Source organism: Dicentrarchus labrax, unplaced genomic scaffold (genome assembly GCF_905237075.1).
Source record: "Dicentrarchus labrax unplaced genomic scaffold, dlabrax2021, whole genome shotgun sequence".
NCBI classification, from domain to species: Eukaryota; Metazoa; Chordata; class Actinopteri; family Moronidae; genus Dicentrarchus; species Dicentrarchus labrax.
In genome coordinates, this window is record NW_026136721.1 from 13,663,422 (window position 1) to 13,691,101 (window position 27,680).

Below are 27,680 nucleotides of genomic sequence, written 5' to 3' on the forward strand. Positions count from 1 at the left end.
GTGTTGTGGTCATTTTGGCTTAACTTTGTGGTGCTATTGACCTGTCTTGGCTGTTTTCATTATCTATTTTAGATTTCTATAATTTGAATATAATTGAATCAAACATTTTTGTTGTTAGTGGAAAATTTCCAGAAATCATGCAAACTGCCGGAGTGTCTTCCGTGAAGAAACAACTCCAGCTCCTTTTCCCACATAACACTATTAACAATAATGACTATTGCAGGAATATTTACGAGTTAAGGTTCATGTAGTTAAGAGTTTCCTGGCTAACAACTGTGACACCCCTAGCTCACTCCTGGCATTTGGGAAAGCGACAAGCCATGGTCACACAAACACACGCATTTTCTATCTCTCCTCCTCCCTCTTTTACTCCCTTTCTTCCTCTTCTTTCTGCCTGTCTTCATGTCTCTCTCTGGCACACAGCAGCCCCAAAAGCCCAGCAGCTGCTGTCCTCTCCAGCTTGCAAGAGAGGGGGACCGGCATGCCGGTTTTAGAGCGCTAAATTATCCATTAGATGTTATCAAGTTGTAGCAGGGCGATGCCATTCTGCTAGCAGCCATCAATCTTTCATAAGTCCCAGGCACAGTGTGCATTGGGATGCACTACCAGAAACTCCCCACCACTCCCAGCAAACCACCCACCCCATCCAACACACCGAATAGCACGCAAACTTGGACATGTACACACAGTCAGGCGGCAGTCAACAAATACACATGCTGACATAAATGCAGCCAGGTACACGCTCTTGCACTCAAACAAGCTTGTTTAAGGAACATCCAGCTCTACATTTTTTGCCTTGTGTCTTTCATCTCCCTCTAGCTCACCCAGCTCTCCTACCTAAACAAAACTAACATTATGAGCCAAGCATCAAAATTTATGCTGCCTAAACCATGTTTCACTGCCCCTCACACCACCTTCCCTTCTTTCTCTCCTCTTCATCTCTCTCTCCCTCCCTCTCTCTCCCTCCCTCTGCCTCTTTCCGTGGCCTGGCAGGCAGGCAGGGCAGACATGTTCAGAATGCGCTCCGGTAATGGGCTAATCAAAAATGCAAAACAATTGGCAATTACCGCGCGGGGCCCTAATGGTCATTAGAATTTACAACAAGGTAATGAACTGAGAGTCAGCTCAGTCCATGCATATTCATAAAGCAATCAGGCCTTTGAAGATTAAAGAAGCGCTTCAAATTTAAATGAGGGCGCCAGCATGTTATCAGTGAGATTCAGCCTGCAAAAGTAAAGGGTGCCTGGGACAGGAGTGTGCATTTATGAGTGTGTGTATACGTGTGTCTGTGTGCGATGAGGGTTGGGGGTCAGTTTGGTGTTGGGGGATGGAGTGGAGGTGTAAGTATGTGTGTGTGTGTGTGTGTGCATGCATCCTTGCATAAATGAGGACGGTGTGTGCCGTTCGATTGGTGTGCCAACTCATGCCTGCATGCTTTTGTGCACAGCACCGATACCAGCATATAGCCTAAAGTGATTCTAATATCCAAATTAACACTCTCTTAAAAATGAATGAGGCCCCTATCTTCTGATCATCGTTTAAAAGACGTGGGATTTGAATCTAAGATCAAATGTACAGTTAACTTGAGCTATTAGGAGGCAATGAGCTTTTGAACACAGAACCCTCCAGAGGAATACTGCAACCTATTAGTATACATTTATTAAAAAGTGCAGCGGCAGACATGGATTGCATGCACATGTACATGCTAAAGCACACACACACACACACACACACACACGCACACACACAGTGGACTGTGAGTTTTCACAAGTGTAACGTCAGACAGGGGGGCCCTCTCTGTTCTGTATCTCTCTGGTTGAGATAATGCTGGCGAGACACAGCTGTAGACGACCACCCACACACATACAAAAGGTACAAACAGACTCGCACACACCCATACACTTGCACATTATGACAGGGCAAGCCCAGTGCTGGAACCTGCAGTGGGACAGATAGCGGAGGAAGACAGATAGTGACCAGGATCAGTGGGTTCAGACTAATGTGACGTCCTCGTCATTGTGGCTCTCCCATGGCCTCAGCATTATCACCATGGGTGTGAGAAAGACACAGCAATGGTCCTTCAGCACAACAGCTTTAAACACTACAGTCACAATAGGAACAGCAAGAGGTTGAGCTGACATACCAAATAGTGATACAGGACGGGATCATGCAATACAGACTCAACGAACACAAAACAATCAAATCTGGATCAGTTTTACTCAGTGACCTAAATAAGGAACTTAAGTTAAAAGAAATAAGTTTTCGTTTAAAAAAAAAAAAAAAATTACCTCGTTAAAAACTCAGTTCTCATTCTAACCCCAAACCAACCTGCTTACTTCCTAAAATACCAGTTCTGTCCTTTTTGCTCTCATCCACCACTTCCTGAGCTACAGCTGTATCAAAGACACTTTTTCTTCTCTGTTTCTGTTCTGTCTAAAAATAAAGTCATTAACCTGCAGGTGGTGAAGCCGGCGGCTGGCGTGACAGGCCCTGACGCTGTCAGATGACCCCTGACCCTGTGATGTGACTGCCTGCCACACTATTGACAGGACAGCGGCAGGACACGCTTATTTCTGAGGATACTTTTTCATCCCGTGTGATGCGGCTGTGGACAAACAAGGCTGTTTCTGTCGTATAGCTTCGTTTGACAGTAGGTAGAGGGGAAAGAAAGAGGCAGGAAATGTGTGTCTGTGTGTGTGTGTGTGTGTGTGTGTGTGTGTGTGTGTGTGTGTGTGTGTGTGTGTGTGCGTGTGTGCGTGTGTGAGTCAGTGTGTCTTCTGGCTTGCTCTGTAGCCAAATCTGCGAGAGTGAGAATGAGCTCTAGAGTGGATGTTGGAACCCTTTAAGAGGTGCAGACATGCTAATGTAGCCAAAACTTAGAGTTTCCAGTCCCTCGAGACAAACTACTGGAGCGATGCGTGGAGAGTGAGTACGAGTGAGCAAGGGAGTTAAAGAGATAGAGAGACATAGAGAAAAGAAAAGGAGAGACAGAGAGAGAGAAAAAAAAGCAGAGAGGGGGACGCAAAGGGGAGGGGGCTGAAATAAGTATCATATGTTTCTGACAGATCTCATCAAGTCACAACACAACATCATGGGCCTCTTCCACAACACATTTATTATAGACAAAACATAGGTTCACAGCAGGGGGTTTACACACTGTACGTGTGTGTGTATGCATCCATAAAGGGGGTGTGGGGCATTGTTGTGTTTATAAAAGAGATGTGTGTCTGTGTACATTTGTGGGTGGGTAAGTGGGTCGGTGCATGCATTTGTGAGAGCCTATTTTTTTGTGTATTTGTGCATGTTTGTGTGTGTCCGTGTGTGTGTGCATACTTGAACTAGCCTCCACCTGAATGGCCTCAGGCTGTGGTACTGGGGTTGTTAGAAGACAAACAGAGACACAGGAAGCTGAAGCCAGGAGCCCTGAGGACAGCACACACACACACACACACACACACACACACACACACACACACACACACACACACACACACACACACGCCTACCCTTAAGTACACACACACTCCCACTGTCAAGTCACACACCTAGCAGCCACCTCACCATAAGTCCTGCTTCGTAAACCCACAAAACATTGCTTTAACACACAGATATACCTCCCTCTTACACACACATACAGACTTTTAGGCCCAGCCCATCCCTCAGGCCTGGCACTGTGTGCCAAGTCTGGCCTGGCATGGTCCACAGAGGGGTGTCCTCAGGCGAGGCTTGCCAAGTCAAAGACCCTTTCATGTTCAGCCTGCACGCCCAGAGTAGTAAAGCTTTAACAAACAGCCCGACACATACATACACACACACACACACACACACACTCTTTCTCTCTCTCTCTCTCTCACACACACACACACACACACACACACAGAGAAAGCTATAAACAGTTTAAGTGGTCAAAACCAGACTCACACACACACACACGCACACATATGCACATACATTAGTTTAACACCGGATCCACACTCGAGATGTAAACATCCACTAGACTTGCACTTGAATGCAGCCAGAGCCACTAACACTCAAGCCAACAACAAAGGCTGACGAATTCTCCACCGACAACATTTGTGGGTGTTTAGAGCTTGGCTTTGGAATACAAAAATGTCCTCTATGAAAAATTCATCCAAAAAACCATTCCTGTTCACCTTCGTTAAAACTTAGTGGAGCCCACATCCAAAAATAGAACCGATTTTATCACAGCCGAGAGCCACTGTAGGATCAAATTAGAGTCAGTTTTCACAGACAATGGAGTGCTTATGGTGAAAATATTAGCTGGTGTCCAATAATTACAATAGCATGCATCTGTGCCTTTTCAGTATCAATTAAAGTGATCACCAACACAAAGGCACTTGAAAAGCGGCCCATATGCACGCACATACACACTGGCCACTGGAAAAAGATATCACTACCAAGGAGCCTCTAACCCCCCACCACTCACACACACCCACTCTCTCCATGCACTGCTCAGCCCCCCCAGTTCTGCCTGACAGATACCCAGTGTGTATACATGTGTGCTTATGAGGGGGGCTGGTGGTTTGGAGAAAGGTGGCACGGTGCCAATACGGAGCCTGCTAAATACCTTTGTCTCCACAACACACAGGGACAAACAGGACAGGCAAACTGCTGCGGGAAGACACACTACAGCCACAGAGAGGTGTTAAAAGAAATACGGTTCCGGTGTTAGAATGTTTTCCTCCTCATAGAAAAAAAAGGGGAAAGGTGGCTGCCATAATTAACTCAGTATCGATTCAGAGTCCAGGTTACAATAGAGGCAGTGCGCTGGAAAGAGGCAGAAGTGTGAGATGGTGGTCGATTTCAGTGGCTACAATGGCCTCATTAACACACATGGCTACACCGGTGAGAAGGCAAGAGGCGCTAATACTAGGATGGATAAATACAGGACACAGTAATGTAGCAATATGAGCTCAAGAATGTGGTACCACACTCATAAAATGTAGTAAGGAGAAACGATTTGTAAAAATACTAATTATGGTATATAGGACACGATAATGCCTATACAAAGTAGTGCAGCTGCCGGCAGTGCATCCTAAATCATAACAATGAAAAGCATCTTGCTCCAATTACTCAGTTTAGGAAGACCAAACAATCATTTATTGCACTGATAACAGCCACATTAAGCCCATAGAACAATACATGTGAATGTTAATAAAACCTATGAATCCATTCACCAGTATGCCTGTTTAATAGTGATTACATCCTGTGAAATAAATCCAGTCTTACACTATACTGCAGTCACGCAGTTTGTGTGAGAAACCGTCATCTGCTCTTTTTCTGGGCCATCCATAATCTGGAGACAAGCTACGGTGTCCCTATGCATATCTTAAATTGTTTATCATGCAAATGATGGCACGCAGGCTGCTCTGCCCTCTTCTAACGGCCCAGAGCTCCAGACTGCAGACCCCAGCCCCAGCTGCAGCCATGAGACTCCCAGACGGCCTCAGCTGTCCCAAAGACAGAGACAGAGAGAAACAGCTTCATCCCGAGCTCTGGGTGCATTACAGACAACTGCCCCCACCGCCCCACCTCCAAGTTCAACCATCCTGGGTGTCAGGCTCCTTTAGTCCCACAGCTTCTTTCCTAAACCTAGCCCGAGTCCTTGCCTGTATAAGCTGCGGTCCATACAGAAATCCATCTGAGTCGAATGACATTTCAGGAGGAGGGTGAGGAGTGTAGGGGTCACATTCATTCAAGTGTATGCAATGCAGCAGAAACTCTTTAAGGGTGTAACATATAATACACACCCCTGGAATAACCTGGACATGAAGCCAGTGTGTAGGGACAGTACGTATTGAGATGCCTCATCTCAGTGTCAGCCTCTAACTGAGCAGGGTGAGAGAACATGGCAGCTAGCATATGGGGTACGGGGTGGCGCACTGGCACTGCCAGTCTGGATCCATCAATCTTGGCGGTTTGGGGGGGGGGGGCTTTTATGCACTCACTGATGTCACTGATGTCTATCCTGCGCAGTGGCTGCTCTTTCTGTTTCACCCAAAATCTACTGCTGCTTTTGCTTATCTGTAATCTTGACACACTCGAGTTTTCTTTCTCTCAGGTTTTTACATAAGGAGTGTTATAACAGGGTTATAAAAAAAATCCGTTTTGGTGTCACAACAGGGTACGACCTCACTCCATATACAACCAAATGAATCTATTATATATTACTACAACACAGAGAAATGCCTGACTGTTATACAATGCCAAGTGAAATAAGCCCTATAAATAAAGCTCTGCTCACAATGCTAGTGACCTTATGATATCATGTGAACTCCACTGCATGATGATCTAAATGAGCAAAGAAAAGCATGTTCGAACAGCTGACAAGGCCAAGAGGCATGTTGGATGTGTATGTGTGTGAGGATGCGTGTGCGTGTGTGTGCGCGCTCATATGCAGGGCAGATGTTTAACAAACTACACACTAATGAACAGTGGTCATTCTGTGTGACAGTGGGCTGACGAGCTAACGACAGATAACAGTGGTCCCTTTACAATGCCATCTGCAAAGCTGTGGCACTGACTAATACAGTACAGTGGCGCACATTATTGAGTACTACTCTCCGTGCATTTAGCCTGAATTGGCTTCCAATTAAATCACAACTGCCCAGACAATCAGGCCAATCTGGCAAACCATATCGGTTCTGTTAAAGGAAATGAATAAACATTCAAATAGGCTGGTCGAAATCAAATGCTACTCTGTAAAACCAGTCATAAGGGACCCACGCTTATTTGCACAGCCACTCATGTTTTCACTCCAGCCTCATTTAGCCCCGGTGGACAAACAACAAACCAGCCGCCTTAAGAAGTCCTTAATTACTCAAATCAAGGAAAACACTGACAATTAGTGGCTGTAGGGTTCCTCAAATAAATGCTTCTTCCTTGACAGTTCAGCATAATTACATTCTTTTCTATCTCTTTTTAATTTTAGCATCAGAGTGAGCCTTTGCAGGCGCATATTTGAGGGAAGGAGAGATATGGCAGCGCAATAAGCCAGGGAGGGATAGAGATACATCTCTCACCACCACATGAGAGAGAATGTGGAGGCCACAGGATCTGAGCACATCTGTGATGCAGCAACAAACCAAAAGAAATCCATCTTTTTTTCCTCTCTCTCTTTTTCTCTTTCATAATGAGTTTCTTTGTCTGTCTCAGTGTGTGTCTTTTTTACTATCTGCAAATGTTTCCTTTTCTCAAAATCATTTTCAGGATGGCTGGTCCTCATGTGGGTTCATGGCTCAGCTGAGGGAGATTCACAGCTCCTAAATGCAGCGGCAGATATTTCACACTCGTTATGCTGATTGGATACATCCCTACTACCAGAGGCAAAACCAAGGGAATCTGAGAAAGCATTTGTTCCCTTTTGAAATAAACTCTCTACGAACCTCGGAAAGGCACGACTCACTCCACACCTTTAGACCATAAACACTCACTTCCCACATTTTTTTTTTTCTTGCTCATTTGTTTACTCTTGCGTGGCAGCCATTTTAAGCTCCCACTGTGTTTACCTGTGATATTCTCCTGCTTTGGGATTATTCCTTGCAAGGGTGCAGATAAACAATCCTCATCCTGCGGCGACACCTGAACCGCCACCTCCACGGGGTGATACACCCTCCGCGGGTGCTGATGGTGGGTCCGCGAGTGCGAGGAGGACGTGGAGAGGGGCGAGGCAAGTGGGGAGGACGGTGGCCTGTCCAGAGGTTTGTCCGTACAGAGGCTCCCGTGGCACTGCCTCCGTTTGTGTTCAATGAACAGCAGGATGTCAGCCAGGGGGAAGCGGGAGTGGCACTGGCCGCAGGTCAGCAGGTCCTGGTCCCCTTTTAGGGGCTCACCCTGAGCCACTCCCAGCCTGGGGGAGTCCTGAGAGTCTTCCTCTGGCAAAACACCTGACAGCGGCTCAGCTGGACGGGCAGACAAGAAAAAGGATTGTGAGGTGTATAGTTCAGTGAGAGAGGTAGTGATTCTGTAGAGCTGGTAAACAAATGTGTCAGGAGAGGCGATGGAAAGGCACATTACTGAGTCTTACACAATGTATGCAGACATCTACAGGAATAAGGTCATGTTGTAAAATGTGCATAAAAATATTTTTAGAAAAGGAAGAAAGAGAAAGAAAGAGCACACAGACTACTTCGATAAGGACTGACATGTTCAGCTCGCAGGCAGCAGCCAAACGATTAAGTTGCTTGACCCTCTTTATTGTGCTGCCAATCTCGCTTTTTTAATGAACCTAACACCTCTGAGAATCAAAAAATAGATTCTAATTTGAGTTCAAGATGATTGGACCCCATTTCGTTAAAAGTGCTGGGATCTCGTGAACCAAGGTTAGACATTGAGGGGTTGGATGTGGAGTAGGTCCCTGAAGTACCGACAGAGAGGGAGAGAGAAGAGAGAAAAGAGTGAGAGAGAGAGAGAGAGAGAGAGAGAGAGAGAGAGAGAGAGAGAGAGAGAGAGAGCATTTTAAAAGAAGTAATCTAACCACACGGTAAACGACATTGGGCGCCCCGACTGGGATGTTGAGATAAGATGTGATGAATTCTTGCCGCCAGTTCAACCTTTAATTCCGTGTCGGGTCAGACGAGAAGGTGGCGAGGGACTATGCAAGATAGGCCCTGTTACCTGTATGTTCAACTGCATTAAAGATGAGGGAATTTGCCCCTATTTTGCTGGAGCTTATCTTAACCAGCTTATGCCATGGACACAGGCGAGGTGTGTGAGGATGGGTTAGGTGGAAAGATTTTCTTCAAACCAAATAATCTCATTTTGATGCCATGCAAGAGTGATGTGAATAACTTTGAAAACTAAAATATAATCCTTTTTTCAGACATCTGACTGCGCCAGAATTTAAAGTAGTTTAGGTCAGTGTTTCCCACTGGGCTACAGGAGTAGGTCTGTTTCACTATCAGGGAAATCATAAGGCTTCTTGCTTTGCTATTTTAGACTATCATGACTCCCTGTTATAACAGTGGATCAATAATTTCATTTCAACTCACTCAAAACACAAATCAGTGTATCAAGCATGTGAATCTGCCTGTATAAATGAAGTGTCCCTTTGCTACTTTGGAAGCTCACAATTGGCCTCAAATCAGAATTATGCAAAGTGTGTAGTATTTTGTTGTTCAAATATGAATAATAGGAATATATAAAAACGTAATTATTATTCCAAACTAAATGAACTGACTGAACTGAATGGATCTGGGTCAGTGCCAAAAATAGAAATAATAGGTTAAATGAAACCTCTGCCAGTGTGAAAAAAAAGTTTTTATATTATGTATTTACATAACAGAAATTGTTCCATCCAAACATGCCTTTAACTGCTTATCTTTAAAACACCTTGAGCCTGCATTCTCTTTGAAAATCTCACTGTCCTTTTTTTTCTCCTTTGGAAACCACACACGAGCATTAACATAAAATATACAATCACTTATTTCTGCTAAAACGATCCTCTGTGTGCGCTTGGTCGAGCAGCACAGGCATAAAAGTGGATCAAGTTCAAGTTCATAAGTGGCCTACAGGACTACAATCATATTGCGCCCCCCACTGACAAACCTTTTGACAATTACCCGACAAATGAAGGCATACATGTTGCGAGAGCATAATTGGTTTCAACCCAAATGGGAGCAGCACGCAGAGAGACATTTACGACAAAAATAATTAAGGACAAAATAAATAAGGGAGCTCCTAATCTCCACTTAAAACTTAAATTATAACACTCTGTATATTGGGAGACGTCTGTGCGTTCACTGGCATACGGAAGAGTGTGTTGATAAAGTGGTTCCTGTTGTTATCAGGCGAATGGTGAGAAATAATCCTACTGCAAACATAAATATTACTGGACAGCGCGGACACCGTATCATACGATCTCAATCAATGCACTGTCATTTTATCACACGCGCGTAAAACGGCGTTTGTCTCCCATAGTTGTAAAACACTATCGCGCACGGAGTTTCCTGTGGATTTATATTTAACATATCATATATCTGAAAATGACACCGGGTAACCTGCTGCGTATTGGAAACACGGTGTTCAAACAGCAGCTGTGAGGAAATTGTGGCACAGAAACTATATTCCTCCCCGATAACGCACACGAGGTCTCTGCGCTGTGGACAAGTGGGTATGTAAACACCACTTCCCTGTGTCCAAACCAGCTCAAACCTCTGTAAATACAGTCTAAAAACAAAAAGAAGAGTGTGGGGCTTTTAGAGGAATGGCTCTACACATTACACCTGAAAACTTGTCCGCGAATGGCAACAGTGTGCATGGACTGCCTTCATATAGCCAAAGGTCTCTGGCCATAAAGCCCATGCATGCCCTTTAATGGCGAAAGAAACCTTGAAGGCTGCGTTATACAACACGTAAACCAACACAAGTTCAAGCTCGCTGTCACGTTGTTTGAAAACTTCCACCAGAGGATCCCATCACCAATTTTAGAAGAACCTGTAGTCTTTGATATGTTTGCGTTTTTGTAATTTCACTCAGGACAGCGGCGGTCCGTACGTGGCCGTATCCTACCCATTAACATTCCCCAAGGAAGTTGCCCCTATATGACAAAAACACACAAGTGGTGGCTCGTTGAGACACACGAGCAGCTACATTATGTCAAAATGCGATTCATCTCCACTTACGCGAAAACTCCCGTTTGCTCAAGTGCTGAGGTTTGCCTTGCTTGCGGCGAGACATGTTGGTTCAGTGGCGGCTTTTCAGCTGAGTTCACATTGGGAAATCCGTTCCTACAAGGTAGACTCCAAATGAAATATCTTCATTGATGCGTCTGACATCCAGATAGGAGAAAGAAAAGCATGAACTGCAGATCACACCGAGGCTGAGGCGTAGCGCGCTACGGGCTGTGCGAACCTCTTCATGACTTTTTCGCGAAGAGAGAGTGATGGGGGTACACCGAAGCCCCCCTGAGTTGCAAGTTCAAGTGCGGACGTGACGTTCCTGCGAACTTGAACGTCAGGAGATGGACGGACTGAGACATACAAAACATGGGCAGGGCGAAGCCGGCCAGTGGGAGGGGGACAAGCCATAATAAAAACCAATGGACACTCATTATGGACTACCTATGGAAGGAGGAGGAGGAGGGGGGAGAGGAGAGACCCCGAAGACACCAATGGACAGAGGGCATCAAGGGGGCTGGGCTAAAGGGGAGAGAGAGAGAGAGAGAGAGAGAGAGAGAGAGAGAGAGAGAGAGAGAGAGAGAGAGAGAGAGAGAGAGAGAGAGAGAGAGAGAGAGAAGAGATATCCAAGGAAGTAGAGGAGCGGCAGAAAGCGCATGAAGCAAAGAGCGTAATGTAGCAGAGGTGTGGTGGAGGATGAAGCTCCATTCATGTTTATTAGAGTTTGTGTTCAGGCTGATATGAATATGCATTGATTATGTAAATGCACACTCTCCAGACCGGAGAGTGTATTCTTACACGAAGATCGGATAAAGTGTTTTTATGTAATTATAATTATTACTTCAATTACATTTTATTTTAGTGTAATGGGGGGGGGCATTTTCCGTGTTTATTTTCTACTTGTTTTGTTCAGTGTGTTTCATTTGTGAGGTTAAAGCTTTCTATGAGAAGAAGGTCTGTTTAACTACGGGTTTATATGTAGGCTGTAATGTAAATCGATTTACTGGGGGTTTTCTGGAGAGGGTGCCCCAATACAAATGTGAACTCGCAAGAGAACAAGATAAAATCAAATTAATATTAATGCTAGCCTATATAAAATAATCCGGGTGTGAACACATTGGACTAAAAAAAAATTGATTTACCAGTCCAATGTCTTTTGATTTACAGGCTGCAACACAATTTGATTTGGTTGTGTTAAACTGTGTTGAAGCAACGATTTGTTCTCCGAGTTTATCTTAATCTTTCCATCTGAAAGGCTGTCTATGTGATAGATAAGCAGAAACATTTATAATAGTATAATAGGCCATAAGCACTTATTACAACAAAAATAAAAGCCTAATCTTCACTCTCAAAGCCATACAGGGGCATTGCTCTTCTATTATAGTGTTGTAATATATATATATATGGCCTATTCGAATGATTTAGAGTGTCTGTAGAGTTTTTTTTAATAGTTTTATTGTGATGTTATAGCCTTTACTGTACTGGAGCTCGGACAGTAAAGACGTCCGGATTTACAACCGCATGCAACCAGGCAAATAATTAGACATTTGAAACTGGGAGCCAAAACAGTAAACTCATTATGGCAAAATCATTTGAACAATTTTGGTATATCTGGTATAATCCTCCCGCATTGTTTGAGTGTGTTGGATGAACCTACACAGCATAATGTTTAGAATAAACATAAAGGTATAGGAAGAAAAAAATGCGGAAATGAGGATTAATGAGGATTAAATGAAGTGTGGCTGCACTTTAAATGATAAGCTGATGTAATGGAATCTCAACGGTTTCAAACTAGAAGGTAATTTATTTAATTGGTGTTATAAGTATATAATACTTCATAAATAAATAACTTAAACAAAAGATTAGTTTTTCCTTTTTAATATCTGTTTGAGGTTCCACTTTATTTGGATAGTCCGCCCACAGTTTCTAGAGTAACTGTAACATTTCAGCATTTTATCAGTTGAGATTCAACCATTCAGCTGGTTCACAAATGAAGCTCTGGTTAGGTTTAGGCACAAAAAACACTTCATGAATTGTCCCATATACTAGAGATAGAGATAGATAATCTGCTGTAAGCAAATGTTACAAATAGTACTAAATAAACAATAAGCTATTTGCCTGGGGGCAAACCAAATCAAGTATTAACCGGGTTGATTTCATATCATATTAAATGAAGCTCTAACAGACTGAGTTTGAGCCAGATTAGTCACATTCAGACTGTAAAAGCCCCTCTTTAACTTAATACAGATGAGGGCCCATTAACAACAATATGGAGACGTAATTCACATTGCTTAACCCACGTTTAATATTGGTGAGGAAAATATCGATAAGTGCTCAATACTGTTTTGTTTTGATTTGATTTAATTTGATTCTTTTTTAAGTGTGAATTTTAGTCTTTAGTCTTTTATTTATTTATTTATTTTGGTGCAATGAAAGCTTCATTATTGATCAGACTCTGGAACTGTCTCTGAGCCCGCTTCCACATCACAGTGCAATACTCTGGCGCCATCTAGTGTTTCAATACGAGACTGACTCCAAATGCAGATCATAATGCGAGCATGTTATGATTATACAGAGCACTGAGCTGAGCTAATAAAATGTTTCTAAAGCCTTCTGAATTGCACTGAATTAGATTGTTTGTCCGAGTGCCAACCACAATGTAATTATAATAATTAAAATAACTAATAAAAATACTTATAATGCTGCTACTCAAATGGGTTGCTCTACAGCCTAACATATAGTTTTCTCTATTTAAGAAGTGTTGGATACAAATATCCTCAAAATCTAAAACAATTATTATAACAATCAAATAAATCTAACATTCTCTCATAATCTACTGTTTCGTGCTTACTCTTATATACAATAACATTATAGGCCCATATAAGCCTGTATATAGCTTATATAAAAACATTGTCTAAAATCCACAATCACTACAATATGGGCCACTCACGGTTTGCTGTCACCATCGTATTACATAACCTCATGTGCTCCTTCTTTATGAGCATATAGCGCCACCGTGAGGCCAAGACACAACACTGTTGGAGGAGCTTGGGCTGGGCAGCAGGGCTTGCAGGAGCAGCAGCAGCGGCTCTGTTCATAACCGTCTATATATCGGATGCTGATCGCCCGTAGAGCACCTGGTGAGTGACATTTCCGTTCCTCTGTCCGACAGGGCCGACCCGGTTGTCCGGTGCTGCTCGCTCCGCGCTGAGGATGGAGACGGGGAGGGGGGAAATGAGCATCGCTGTGTTTTGTGCGACAAACCTATATGTCCTCCATAACGGGAGCAGAGCCTTGGCTGCACATTAGCAGAGACAGCCTCCATAACCTGATTTACAATAACACGTGAAAGCTGTTGTCGTGGATCGGTCGAAATTAGCCTCTGTTTGGCTTAAAGAGCGTGCGTAAATGAAGAGGGATATCCTGAACGTCAAGGATCAATGCGCTTCAGATGACATGTCGGTAATAAACACCCACACTGTAGCAGGCACACAGTGGCTATATGTATGTATGCCACAATCTGCATGGTCTTTGTATAACATTGGATTATTTTAACTGAATATTTTCTCTCCATAACGGTGTCATTGTTGAATGGCTTCATGATGAACGCCGGACTGAGACATGGCCTAACTGGGCTAATTTTCAGGCTCTGTCATTGGCCGGCTATAACCCATCGGTTGCCTACTGCACACTTGATGTGTTGTCATCTGCGGAGAAGAGATTTATATCCGAGAGTGTGCGGAGCCGTGTGTGCTCAAGCGTCTATATAAGAGAAATCTGGGCCAGTATGAAGCCAGGCCACGAAAAGGGTTAACCCGTCCATTTCTCCATAGGGAGAACGGGGGAGGTGGGTGGGCGGGAAGGCTGTCAAGTCCCATTGGGATTGAGTTGATGCACAAACAGAAGCCACAGATATGACAAAGTGTGCGTAATTAAATCCCCCTAAATCACCTACATGGCTCCTCCAGAGCGTGAGTCAGCAAGGCCCGTGTGCTGATGATGCTCTTGCAGAGGGAGGAGGACCGGCTGTTGGTCTCAGTGAAAAGAGCCGTTGTGCTGTTTCATGTGAATGGCAAATCTGACAACTGCATAGAAATCATATGAGAGCATCATGGGGAGGAGAGATGTAGGCTTTCAAGTAAAAACGTTATTGTTCTCTTTATCTTCTCTGTCTGTCTCCCTGACTTCCTGCCTTTTTCTGGCCTGTGTGTGCTAGTGTGTGTGTGTGTGTGTTGTGTGTGTGTGTGTGTGTGTGTGTGTGTGTGTGTTCTCTCTCTGACTTTCTGCACAGCATCCTATTAAATTATCTGTCCTAATGTACATGTATCATTATCTCTGTCTTTCTGGATGTGTGTCTCGTAATTTACCCCCTAGTCATCCTCACTCCCTTCTTCTGCTTTGTGATATAACTAACTCCTCTATTATTTCAGCGGTGTGGCGCTGGATTTGGTTGCTGGGTGACTCTGCAGAGCAATTCAATTTGGGAGTTAGTCAGATGCCTGGAATTCTATGAACTGTTAGTGGATCTTAACACTTAAAGCTCCTCTTTCATGTTGTTTGCTGCACTACAGGGAGAGATAGGCATGTCAGTGTCCTCGGGTGATACCTGAAATAGCTACTGTGCATGTGACACACACACGCACAGTCATACACAGATGTTTATTTTCTTTCTGTAATTGCGTAAAGCCTCATTCACGCCTGTTAGCACTCTAAGAACGTATCTTTGTGTTACTCATAAATAGACTCATAAAGATGCACAGATAGATGGATAACCGTAACCTATCACTCTTCCTGTTTTCAGCAGGATGTATTAAGGGTCAAAGGTGAGCTAGTGAGGCAGAGATGAGTCTGACTTCCTGGTTCCTGGTGAGCGGCGGCGGGACGCGTCATCGCCTCCCCAGGGAGATGATCTTTGTGGGGAGGGATGACTGTGAGCTGATGCTGCAGGTACAGTACTCTCACTCCTCCAGACGCAAGTTCTGAGATGTCATTCTTCATGTGGCTGGATTATTGTCTGAAGCGCTGAGATTAGCGTGGATTACAGTGATTGACTGGATTTTGTGTGATTTAGTCCCGCAGTGTGGACAAACAGCACGCCGTCATCAACTATGAGCCGAATACAGATGAACATAAAGTCAAAGACCTGGGCAGTTTAAATGGGGTGAGTGTTTTATTTATCTACTATTTTCATATACAGCCTCTGGTATAGTAAGGGACAGACTGTATTATAACAAGATTCTTTATGCATTTATACATATGTCATCAAGCAATCTCAAAAGCCTGATTCCAGTGCATCATATACATCTCTTTTTTTAAGTCCCCCTCCAAAAATGTCTTCTTGTTACCTCAGTTGGATATTTCACTGTGCAGAATGATGTATGTGAGTTTATTTTCACATTAATCTGCTGAAGGTGGGGAAGTTATTCGGTTCTCACCAAGTTTATTGCAACCTGGTCATATTTTAAAGGTGTGATGTTTTTGACCCTGAGAACTTTGTGAAGCAGGAGATGTCTGTGTGGTATTTAACTTTTGAAACAATAAATATTTGCCTATATTGGATTTTTCAGTGAGGTAGTAGATGTGGTTTTAGCCATTTTGAATTAGATAACTGAACTTTCCTGCGGAAAAAAATCAGGCACAAATGATTATTCCAAGCAGGGCATTTTTTTAATGTCTTAAAACATGTCTGGAGGGGATCTTTAAATTATTTTCTAAAGTTCATGATTCAGCATCTCTAAATTATATAACTAAATTTGTCAAAAAAAAAGTTTGTTTTATTTCTTTAGCTGTAAGTTTGGTTTAAGTTTAACTTCTTCATGGGTGATGTTGTCATAACACAAACAGACAAGAATTATGCCAAAATACAGAGTAAAACTAACTGTATAACTTGAAATATCTGTTTCAAGAATAAGAAACTAGACAAGGATTGTGACCAAGCATCCGGTTCAAACTTTTGGTAATTAGTTGTTTTCAGGTGTTTATCTGAACCCTGCTGTTCTTAATCACACTCTGCTTTTGTTTGCAGACATTTGTCAATGATGTAAGGATACAGGAGCAAATCTACGTCACACTGAAAATGGATGACAAATTGAGGTTTGGATATGATATCCTTTGAATATGGTCTTGTATATCTGTGAAACCCGGTGACATGCAGCACAAGGTCAGTGTACATGAACAACAGTGTAACTTTATCTGTTTTTGAATAGACGTGAATGCACTCTGCCTGCTGCATAATACATAAGGCTATCAGTGCATGTTTCTCACCCCTAAGAGCTCATCGTCTTTTACCTTAACCTGGCCCACATACCAACCTGTTCACTGTGGTTCGAGGAGAGATGCATATTCCAGAGGAGGCCCTCAAGGTTAGACAGCATGTTGTGCATGTAGTGAGAAACAGCCAGAGCTCATATGTTAGTGGACAGAGTAAATATGCCGTCTCAAAACAGTACAACCAGAAAGCTTGTGTATTAATTCATCATTGTGAGAAGTGGATTTTATTTAATGAGAGTAAAAAGTTCTGCTGACCTGGGCAAAATAATACTTGATGAATCTGCTGTTTCATGCCAGCAAACTGCCCAGGTAGCTGTAGAAAGGACAGGATTTCATCTTAATGAGGAAGATAAAAGTTCAGCTGTAATATTCAGAATATCTCTTCAATTATATGGTATGCTATGACAGAGAGCCTGGAGGTATGTGTGAGACCTGAATGTTTTTTTTGTAATTTTCAATAAATGAAATCTGGCTGCTCTTCTATAGATTTAGCAGCATTTGGTGTTTTTGTCTCTTTCTCTCCAAACTCTCCTTGTCTTCCTCTCCTCTCCTTGATTGTCAGCATGAGAAGTTCAGCAGTCAGCTTCAGCTGAACCAGAAAATACCTACAAAGGGGGAGTTTTCTAAGTCTGAGGTGAAACCCTCCGAGGCTGCAACAGCACCAGTGGGTGAGGGGGCCGCCGCCAAGCCCCCTGAGGCCAGCAGGGTGGAGGATAAGATGACAGGTGAGAATGTCTTTTGTGCAAATGTTTTTAGGAAAATCCTACTCACTCTGTCTTTAATGAATAGTTTATAACACATGAACACACAACAATATAAGTCTAAGAAAGGACATTTTAAAGGTTTTTATCAGTGTGTAAGACCAACTGACAAGTCATTTTTGTTTTTGCCAGGGGACCTAGCAGTGTTTCACAGAGGCACGCCACTCTATGGCCAGCCTGCCTGGTGGGGAGATGGAGAGGCAGATGACCAGCAACATGGGAGGCCAGAGGAAAAGGGCTCAGATCGGAAGTGGGAAAAAGCTGAAACAGGTATTTATAATGCTGCAGAAATACTACTTTATGTCATCTTATGGTGTCGTTAAGGTAATAATTCATGTGAATTGTGTTATTTGAAAGAATTTGGCTATTAGTAGCTTAAATATGTTCACTCTTAATAATAATAGTACTACTTCCCCTACGTTTATTAGACTTTGTGGTCATAAATACATTCTGTATACATTTAATTCTGACAGACACCAAGAAAAGTACAGAGGTCCCAAAGTCTGCCCCGCAAACAGCTTCCAATCAGGAGCCTAGCTACTTTGAGATCCCCACCAAGGACACTCTCTCAGCAGGTACAGTGAGTGCTGAAGCCCCCTCACAAGAACAAGAGGCTGGTGCATCTTCTGCTGCAGAGCCCACCCATGGACACGCATCCTTCACCATTGAGTTTGACCCTGGGGCGACAGGTAAAGTGACTGTCAAAGATCGAGTGGCGAAGGTGGGACCAGAGACCAGGCCACGTCCTAAAAGAGCCGTCGGGGAGGAGCTGAGTCCGCTTCAGACAGCCATGGTAGCTGCAGAGGTCAAAGTTGCCGACTGGCTGGCCCAAAATGAGCTGCCATTGGCTCTGAAAGATACGGTTACAGAGGATGATGGGGAAAGTGTGAAGAGTGATGTGCCTGTACAACTGAAGAGTCTTAAAGGTGTGTATGTGCAGGCATTTGTGCAGGAAATGTGCCTGTATTTATCGTAAGATTTGTGAATTACTTGATTTTTAACTTCAGTATAATTTAGCCAAAGCATCTCTTTAACTCTTTGTCTCTTTCTTCACATTCTGACCCATTACCTTCTTCTCTACCCCTCCCATGCCAGACAGCAAACATGAAGACGGAACGCAGAGCGACTCGGAGAATGCACTTGGAGAGCAGCGCAGGGCTGCAGCAATGGAGGAACGCTCGTGGGGACTCTGGGGCGGAGCAGGGATGAAGATCAGAGAGGGTCGTGCTAACGTACCAGAGGGGCTCTTCGCAGAGGAAGACAGTCCTGCTCGTCGTCGCAAGTCTTCAACTTCCAAAGTGGCAAGTGGATTCGTGGAGAGGCGACGTGGAGAGGCACCACATCAGCAGAGTGGCCGTGAGGAGTCCTATCACCATGGGGATGATTATAGTGACAGAGGGACCTATACCATTGAGCTGGAGAATGGAGATCATGAAGAGGAAGAGGCTAGGAAAATGATTGACAAGGTGGGGAAGAAGACACTTAAAATAAAGCCCTTTTTCTAGATTTTTATAGTCCTTTTCATACATGTATGTTCCCCTTGGCGTGTGTGTATGTTGCAGGTGTTTGGTGTGGATGAGCAGGAGGCTGTGTGTGTGTCCAGGGTGGGGAGTGCTGACCAAAGAGAGAGGCTCACCTCCCAGAGATCTGGTACTGGAGACAGAGGAAAGCCTGGACGCATGGAGACAGAGGTGCAAAAATTCAAAGCCTTTAACTTCAAACCAAAAAGTTGGCATGAGGGAGAAAATAAGCAGTTCAAAGGGTCTCATATTCAGCATTGCATTGTGAGTTTATTTAGCTTACTGGTTAAACACAATATTTTTTCTCTTGTATCTTTCATATTGTCTTGGTCCAGGTTCTACCTGAGGAACTGGTAGTGGGTGGTCCTCGGTGGGTCTCACAGTGGGCTACTCTGGCTGCTAGTCACATTAGGACAGACCCTGAGGGATCTGGAGGGGAGAGTCACATCATGGTCACAGAGGACAGAGGTACGTGAAGTTTCACTGACTTCAGGATTTTGTTAATTAAAAGCGAAACCTTAGTATGCTAATTTTACTAAACATTACTGAATATTGAATTGATCAAAGGTGCGTTTTACCCGCTTTACTAATAAGATCTTTTTCTCTCCTTTCAGCTGAAATAAGTGAGTCCAGCCACTCAGCCTCTTTTGCCTCATCTGGCTACACAGAACGCAAGAGGAGAACACTGCCTCAGCTGCCTGGTGAGGAGCTTGTCCTAGGAAGGAGGACCCCAGGCTCAGGCCTGCGTGCAGATATGGGGGAGAAACAAGACACAGAGCTACAAGAGAAGGAGAACCAGGGGGAGAAGATGACCAGGGGAAAGAATCGGTCTGCTCATGGCACTGGAGGTGTGGGCAGTCACAGCGGCAGCCCCAGTCGCTCTTCACCAGCAAAGTCGCAGGACAGTGGTGGTGGAACATCAGGCAAGACAGGTGTGTTGGCCAAGCTCCCCCCTCGTCCACTGACCAGTGGGGAGAAAAGGATGGAGGAGGCACGGAGGAGGAAAAAGGAAGAGGAGAAGGCTAGGGAAAGTAGTGGGAAACCATTGTTGAGGCAGGAGAGTTTTACTGTGGAGAAACCAAGCTCTAACGTGCCCATTGAGCTCATACCTCGTATCGATGGGCTCACACGCAGCAGAACTCAGAGCAGGGAGGCTGGAATTGACAGCGCCACTATCCAGAAAGACTCAGAAGCTGTGGCAGCCTTTCTAGAGACGACTGTTTCAGACCAAGGTGATCCACCGAGTCAGTCCATTGAAGGCTCCATGTCACCAGAGTCAGACGTGGACACGACCAGCACAGTGAGCCAGGCTGACGGAGCAAGAAAAGTAGTCCAGAAACGCCGGACTCTTGCAGCACAGCAGAAGGAGAGAACGATAGTGTGTTCATCTGGCAAAGGCCCCTCTGGGGCCCGGGAGACCCAAGACAGGAGGGTCAAGACTAGGGCATCTGGTCCTCCACAGCCAAGCCGCCCCTGGACCTCCCTGGACCTCACTGACGATGACGTCAACTCCAACTCACTCCTCTCTGACTCCCAGCCCACCTCTACACAGGAATCTAGAAGCTCACATACCAGAGCTCAGGCTGTGGGAGCTAGCACCAAGTCTAGTCGGGCTAAAATCACCCAGGCCCCAGGCTCTTCTGCAGCCAATAAAACCGCCAGTGCTCCCAAGCCCAGGCCCACCAGGGCTTCCTTGCTGAGACGAGCCCGGCTAGGGGACTCATCAGACACTGAACCTGCTGATCTTGACCGGATGTCGGTAGCCTCTGAGGCCTCTACCGCAAGTTCCACGTCCAGGACTGGGATGGCAAGAAGGGGAATGTCCAGAATAGAGGCTCTGGCACAGCCTAGGAGGCCAAAGGTGGGCTCTCCGTCAGCTCAGAGTGACTCAGAGGCCACTGTGACAAGGAGAGGTCTGGGGGCCCGGAGTGCTGCAGGCGATTATTCCATCAGACAAGGACTGAGAGGGGCAAATGTCACCTCAGTGTCTGGACCCAGAGCTAGGGCTAACAGTGCCTCCAAGCTGCCTGACAAGAATAAAGGCACTTCTTCCTCTGGACATGTCACACCTGCATGTAAGTAGTGTTTTACATAGTAAACGTTACTTACATGTCCATTGGAAACAGTATTATCTTTTACAAATGTTTTTGTTTTGTCCGTGTTCCTATTGATCCTTTTACTGCTTGAATATTTATGTAATCATCAGTCTTTAAAACTAAATATTCCTTAAAGTTACATTAATTAATACCTTTAAATAAACATGTGTTTCCCATATCAAACTGAATGTTGCAAGTTGTTAAAAAAATCAATCTAAACTTAACTTAACCATTCCCTCCTCATATTAGCTAGCACTCGGTGGCGCCGCGTGCCTGTGGAGTATGCCTCCACCTCAGAGGACGAGTATGGCTCAAACCGCCACATGTCCAAGCAGGGCCACTCACGGCCGTTCCCTTCCACTCGGGTAGCCCAGCTAGGAGGTTCAGCGCCAGCAACTCCTAATCCTGCAAGCCTGGGCTCCCTGAAGCAGCACTCCAGGGAACAGGACGAGTATATGAGAGACTGGACAGCACACAGCGAAGAAATAGCCAGGTACGTGGGTGAGAGGTACTCCAGTGCAGTTTGAGGGCAGTAGTGAGTCATGATAACAGTAATCGAACATTATTCTCCTGCTTAACGGTATATAGCTGTATTTTTCAGTATTTACTTTTGTTTCAGGTCGCGCAGTGCTCTTGATGGTTATGGGTTCTTGTATGAAGTATATGAAATAAATATCACCAAATAAAACAAGAAGAAAACTTGGTTTAACAAATGTCAGGTGGTGATTTCCTATTTGTGTTTGTTCATCAGGATTAGCCAAGACCTAGCCAAAGACCTAGCCATGCTTGCGAGAGAAATTCATGATGTGGCAGGAGAGATTGACTCAGTCAGCCCTGCAGCCACTGACCCTGGAGCTCTGGTAGTCAACACATAAAACAACCACAACATAACTTCTTTATTCCATCTGCTAGATTTGATAACAAAATATCAAGATTTATTTGCCGCTACCCAGATTCAATCTGTTCTTGATGAAATTATGTAGATTTGACCAGAAATAGAATCTGATGAAATAACATTTCTTTTCTATGCATTTTAATTCTGTTTTAGTTGGAAGAGCGTGTGTTTGATGACAGCTTGGACCTGGGTGGTTCCTCAGAGCACAGCAGCGTTATGGGAACCAATGGGCGGTCTGTGGAGCTTCGACCCCAAGGCTCTGGTGGACAGAGCTCCCGTTCCATCCGCAGACAGACATGGAATAGAGATGATGTGACTACCTGTTTCAATATTAAATAATACTCTATCCTCAATATAAATATACATATATATTATGCATAACATAGGGCTATTCCAGAGTTTGAACTGTAGATGTCTTTCTCAATCAACTCTTTATTTCAAGTATAAGTAAGGAGAAACACTGTGAAGTTTGTATACATAGCTTAGTATCATGCAAACCTTATTTTCCATCTGCACTCTGTGATTGGTTGATGCTGGCTTATTGTAATGGTTTCCTGTTAAAGAGTACACTTTACATTTGTCGAAATAAAGATCAACATGTCGGTCCGTAACACAGTGTGCCACTAGAGGGAGCTCCCTACATCCCAACCACAGTCACCCCTCATCAGACAAACTGTGCTTCTGACTGGACCCAAAACTAAAAAGAATATTTTTTCATGCAAAGTGCATGAATAGTCATAGCTTTAAATAGGCTAAATCACTGAAAATGTTGTGTTAGCTTCTAGTTTCTCTCTATTCCTCAACAATTCTGACTGCATTCATTGCATGCCACTGTTAATTAAAAGTGACATTGATGTGTTTCTTTTCGTCTATCAGGCGGTGCTAGACAGTTTACTACTAGCATCTGTGACTCAACTCTCAGCTAGGATACGTCAGTCTGTAGACAAAACAACCTGCAAAATCAGGTGAGCATGGTACTACTTGAAGAAATGTGCATTTATTTTAATTTGGTGTAAAACACTCTATACTGAGGAAAGGGCAAATGCAGGATTGGACTGTCAAAATAGAATCATATATATGCTTCTTATGCATATGTAGGATTCTTGCCTGTGTTTTATGTCAGAACTGGGTCATCCAGGACAGTCTGAGTGGCACATCACAAAGGTTTCCAGACAGCCAGCTACATATCTTCCTCATAATCACACGCAGGATGTCAACTCAAAAGCCTTTTTTCATTCCTACAATCCACAGACAAAGTGTGAATGAAATCACTTTAATACTCATCTAATACTTCTATCAAGAGGTGTATTAAAAATATTTTTATGTATGATACTTTCATCTATTTTTATACCAACTTGGCCTCCAGGATCCTCTTCAAGGATAAAGAACGAAAATGGGAACAGATTGAGAACACACTACAGGCAGAGCATGACTCGTTGCTACTCAAGAGCTCCAATAAGGTGATGAACGTGTCCACTTCTCACACTTTGTCTGTTTTATCTGCTGCTGAAGTGTGTGTGAAATAGACAAGACAGTAATATTTATAGCCATGCTAGCAGCATGGCTTCAGGGATGGCAATGTTGGTCGACACACCTTTTGTCCAGACTGAAAAATCTCACTAATTTTGTATGCCATAAAATTTGGTTTAAACTTTCATGTTTCCCTCAGGATTAAGTTATCACTTTGGTGATTCCTAGATCTGTCCTCTAGTGCCAGCAGGTCCAGTATTCACACACAGCATCAGCTATTGTTTCAGACTGTGTGGTGAGGATTTCAGTACGAGCTCAGAATAGTTTGTTTAAAAAAAGTGTGCACTGTTCATTTTAAAGTCATGCTTGAATGACCATGTGGTAATAACCATGACAGGCAGCTCTAAAGAGAGATTGTCACAGAAAATAGCAAATGTTGTTACCTGTGTTAGCAGGTGATTATTATGTCTTCATAACTTCATAGCTACTAAATATTTGACTATAATGTGTTTGGAAGAACACTTAAGGGTGGCACAAGGTGTTGACTCTTTTAAAACTAAATCTGCACACATATTTTTTCCAAGTGTAAATAAGTGCATTTTGCTTGTTAATTGTGAGTTATTTTAATACAGTAATCAGACGGACGAATTTCAGGGAAATCTAATCAGCATAATGTTTGCATTTTGGCATTAGTTTGGCATAAATTAATACAAAAAGACTGACTGAAAGGCAATTTGATTTGGCCAAAGTAATTAAATATTTTGATCAAGAATTTGTTTATGTCAGTAATCCATTAGTTTAAGGGATTAATGGCATACAGTGTTATATCCACTCCTTTCATTTCTCTGTGTTTTACAAACCACACAATATCTGATTACTTACTGAAGCAATCACAGTGAGTGCTGACAGCATTACAGCTGTCAGGGGGATCAAATCAAACATACTTCAGTCTTGCACATACCATTTAGATTACCTTGCAAATTCCCTTTTTGGAGAGGACACTAAATATAGTTGTTTTGATGAAGATAAAAGACTTACGAGCTGCTGTTGTGGGTGCAGAAAGTCCATAAAACTTTTTTTGTAGTCATAAATTCTGTATTTAACCCAGTCTGGCCTCATGTGAACCCCTGAAGAGATATTTCTATCCACCAAACAGTCACAGTGCTCATAAAGCATTACTGAGTGTACACGGCATGGCTCCAAATGTATTCCTGCAGTAACGAAGAGATGAAGTCAGTTGATTTATTTGGTGTACGAACTTTCACGTACTTAATCACATCCTCTGCCGTTCTTGATTTTTTATTTATGTTCTCTTAACAGGAGATATCAAGCATTATTCAAGACCTGAAGAGAGTGGAGAGACAACTGCTCGGTATGGATGTAATGTGTTTAGTGAACTATGACACATACAATTACAAGGATCTGTTTTTGTGCTGTTTGGAGCTGTGTTAAATTCAGGAATGCTAATTTTAAATGTTCTGCAATCATCTATCAGTAATCGACATGATGGTGGACCCAGACGGCACCCTAGATGCCCTGTCCAATCTGGGCCTGACCAGCCCTTTGACTGACCAGAAGATCAACCCTGGGACTCAGCAAGGGCAGTTGGTGTTGCACCCTGGAGCTGGAGCTTCTTCCAGCACACTGTCTGCCTCCAGGCCTGAAGCCCCTGCCACTGAACCATGTGGACCTTCAGACCATGCAGAGGTGGCAAAGCGAGACCCAGGGCCCAAACAGAGCTCTAAATCCTACAACTGATACACCAAGGACATAATTCAGAATGCATCCTTTATTGTTGGATATATCCTGAAGCTCTTGGAGACAGATAGTGGTGTGAGGTTAGAGGATTTTTAAGTATTTGGTTTCAGACAAAAGGAGGAAAGAGGGATGACAGGGATGCCTATTCCGTGAAAAGCCTGACTGCCCTAACTGTCAGTCAAACTGAATCGAGATAGGATTTCAAAAAGTCCAACACTACCAAATAGCAGCTCTTGGGATGTGAACTATACAATATGAAAACATTACAGTATTAATTGATGGGCTTATGAAGAAGCTATGACATAATATACAGTAACCCATGTGTGTTTTTGTGTTGCAGCTCATTATCCATTATCCTTAACACTGAAAAACAAACAGTTGTAAAAGACAAGAGGGAGCAACGTTAAAGATTAATTTTCCAAATTCTTGCAATTTAACAACAAGCCCTTGTGTTTGAATCGTAAGCCTGTCAGTCAGCTGGCCAATGCAGAAACCCAGACTAGAACGGTGCAAAGGTGTCAAAAAAAGGATGCAGCAGAGGTATATGTGTGTTACTCTATCCTGCCATAGCATTATTTATAAAAACATATGTATATTATTGCCCTGTTGCAATTGCAGTCCCAAAATTTGTCTCAGTAATGATTTTCCATCAGAAAAGGCCACATTGCTCATTTCTGGGAAAGGACCTGGGTAGGTACAGTATGTACCAGTGTAAATGTTTATTATAGTTAAATCAAAAACTCCCGTCCATGCCTTTTCTTCTTGTGGCGAGTTCATTTGAAACCAGTGTATCAAAGATGGACCATGTGTGTTAATAGAGACTATAAAATCAAATGTAGCTCCCAGAAAGGTTTTTCCTCTTCCAAATGTATTTTGTCACAAGTGCCCTGGATCAAACAATCATTGCAGTTGGAGGTAAGAGAGGCTACAGTGTATAGGAGATGGTGATGTGGAAGTGAAATTAGTTTTTTTGCACATTACAAAGCTGATATATATATATGTAAATATTCATCTCTTTGGGACCAGGACATGACATGCCCCCTGTGACACTCCTTTATTGTGTTAATGTCCTTGACCCAAAACAAAGCAGGGTGAAAGCCAGCTGCCTGTAAATGAGCAGTTTGTCAAATTATCTTCTGATCACAGACAAAATGTTGTGTTTGAACCAGCATAGACAGGGGCTACCTCCAAGTCCTGCAGCTGCATTTTACCGTTACCGATGCAATGGAAGGATGGACACTGTAGTTGGTTTTCCAATGTCTTGCCTCATACCAATGTTTACATATGAATGTAACCTGATCAGAACTGTTGAACAATTTTAGCCAAAACAACTTTAATAAAGATTAATAACTGCATTTTGTCTTTATTTATGTTTGAGCATTTGGATAATTTTTGTTTGGATGTTTTGTATGAAGTTTTTTTTTGGTTTTGTAATGATGTTAGGTTAAATGTTGACCTTGCAATACCTGTGTTTTGTTTGTCTCATTTCCAATAAAATGCATGGTAATCATGAGCTATTGTGTTTGCTCTTTTTTTAACATTACTTCCACTGTAGTGCAAGTTTACAGTGTTTTGGCACTTGTACTGTAATTCCGTTGTATGCCACTTTATATTGCCCCACTATTATAAATTATAATTTTTGCTCCACTTCATGACAGCTAACTTTGCAGATTATAAAATATAAAGCATGATCAATTTAACAAGTATAAACTAGTAGACTTCTACAGTTAAAAGTAGTTCAAGTAATTAGCTTACTTCCACCCTCTACAATAAAATGCTGCTTACATGTTAATACTAATACATGTTAAAAACTCTGAAAGTGGGCGCCTGGTTAGCTCTGTCGGTAGAGCTGGAGACCCATGTACGGAGCCGCTGCAGCAGCCCTTTGCTGCGTGTCATCCCCCCTCTGCCCCCCCACTGTCCATCCTCAGCTGTCACTATAACTAAAAGGCCAAAAAAAAAAACCTCTGAAAGTGTTCATTCTTCATTGTTAATACTTTTACTTTAGATACTTTAACTACTACTGTGTGCAAACTAGGGCTTTTGGGGTAGCTCACTGTTTTTATAGTGGTTAGGGTATTGAAATGAATAATGGCAATTTTTTTCTAAACAGACTTAAAGTGAGTGAAGGCATAGATATTGCGCTGCCAGACTTCAATGGTGATGGCAAGAATAGTATGCCTTCTGGTACATTAATTAAAGTGAATTAGCAACAAATCACCCTCATGCATGAATCATACATCAGTAAAAGCCAAATTTTACACATGATCTAT

General features: G+C 43.2%; 2 protein-coding genes across 5 annotated transcripts in view; one reads left to right on the forward strand and one right to left on the reverse strand.

Moving 5' to 3' along the window:
- The window catches only part of LOC127354782 (B-cell lymphoma/leukemia 11A), a 36,016-nt gene extending 24,973 nt beyond the window's left edge, over positions 1 to 11,043 (reverse strand). Inside the window, exons 1-2 of the mRNA XM_051384984.1 lie at positions 10,644 to 11,043; positions 7,530 to 7,922 (exon numbers count right to left, since the gene is read on the reverse strand). Of these exons, the coding sequence (XP_051240944.1) occupies positions 7,530 to 7,922; positions 10,644 to 10,698 (448 nt within the window). The 5' untranslated portion in view covers positions 10,699 to 11,043. The remainder of the gene's footprint in view (positions 1 to 7,529; positions 7,923 to 10,643) is intronic.
- A 2,608-nt stretch (positions 11,044 to 13,651) lies between these two features.
- Positions 13,652 to 26,920, forward strand: cep170ab (centrosomal protein 170Ab). Of its 4 annotated transcripts, none has more exons than XM_051385225.1 (19): positions 13,653 to 13,777; positions 15,439 to 15,584; positions 15,709 to 15,798; positions 16,663 to 16,741; positions 16,941 to 16,999; positions 17,470 to 17,632; positions 17,801 to 17,938; positions 18,142 to 18,594; positions 18,764 to 19,134; positions 19,231 to 19,359; positions 19,524 to 19,656; positions 19,803 to 21,263; positions 21,534 to 21,777; positions 22,036 to 22,144; positions 22,333 to 22,491; positions 23,056 to 23,144; positions 23,546 to 23,639; positions 24,970 to 25,021; positions 25,145 to 26,920. In XM_051385225.1, exons 2-19 carry the CDS (start codon positions 15,480 to 15,482, stop codon positions 25,405 to 25,407), a joined length of 4,191 nt encoding a protein of 1,396 aa, XP_051241185.1. In that variant the 5' UTR covers positions 13,653 to 13,777; positions 15,439 to 15,479; the 3' UTR covers positions 25,408 to 26,920. The 4 variants fall into 4 exon arrangements, 3 of the variants coding, with proteins under 3 accessions (XP_051241185.1, XP_051241186.1, XP_051241187.1); XM_051385226.1 differs by having other exon boundaries at positions 15,442 to 15,584; XM_051385227.1 differs by lacking the exon at positions 13,653 to 13,777 and adding an exon at positions 13,850 to 14,099.
- The last annotated feature ends 760 nt before the right edge of the window (positions 26,921 to 27,680 follow it).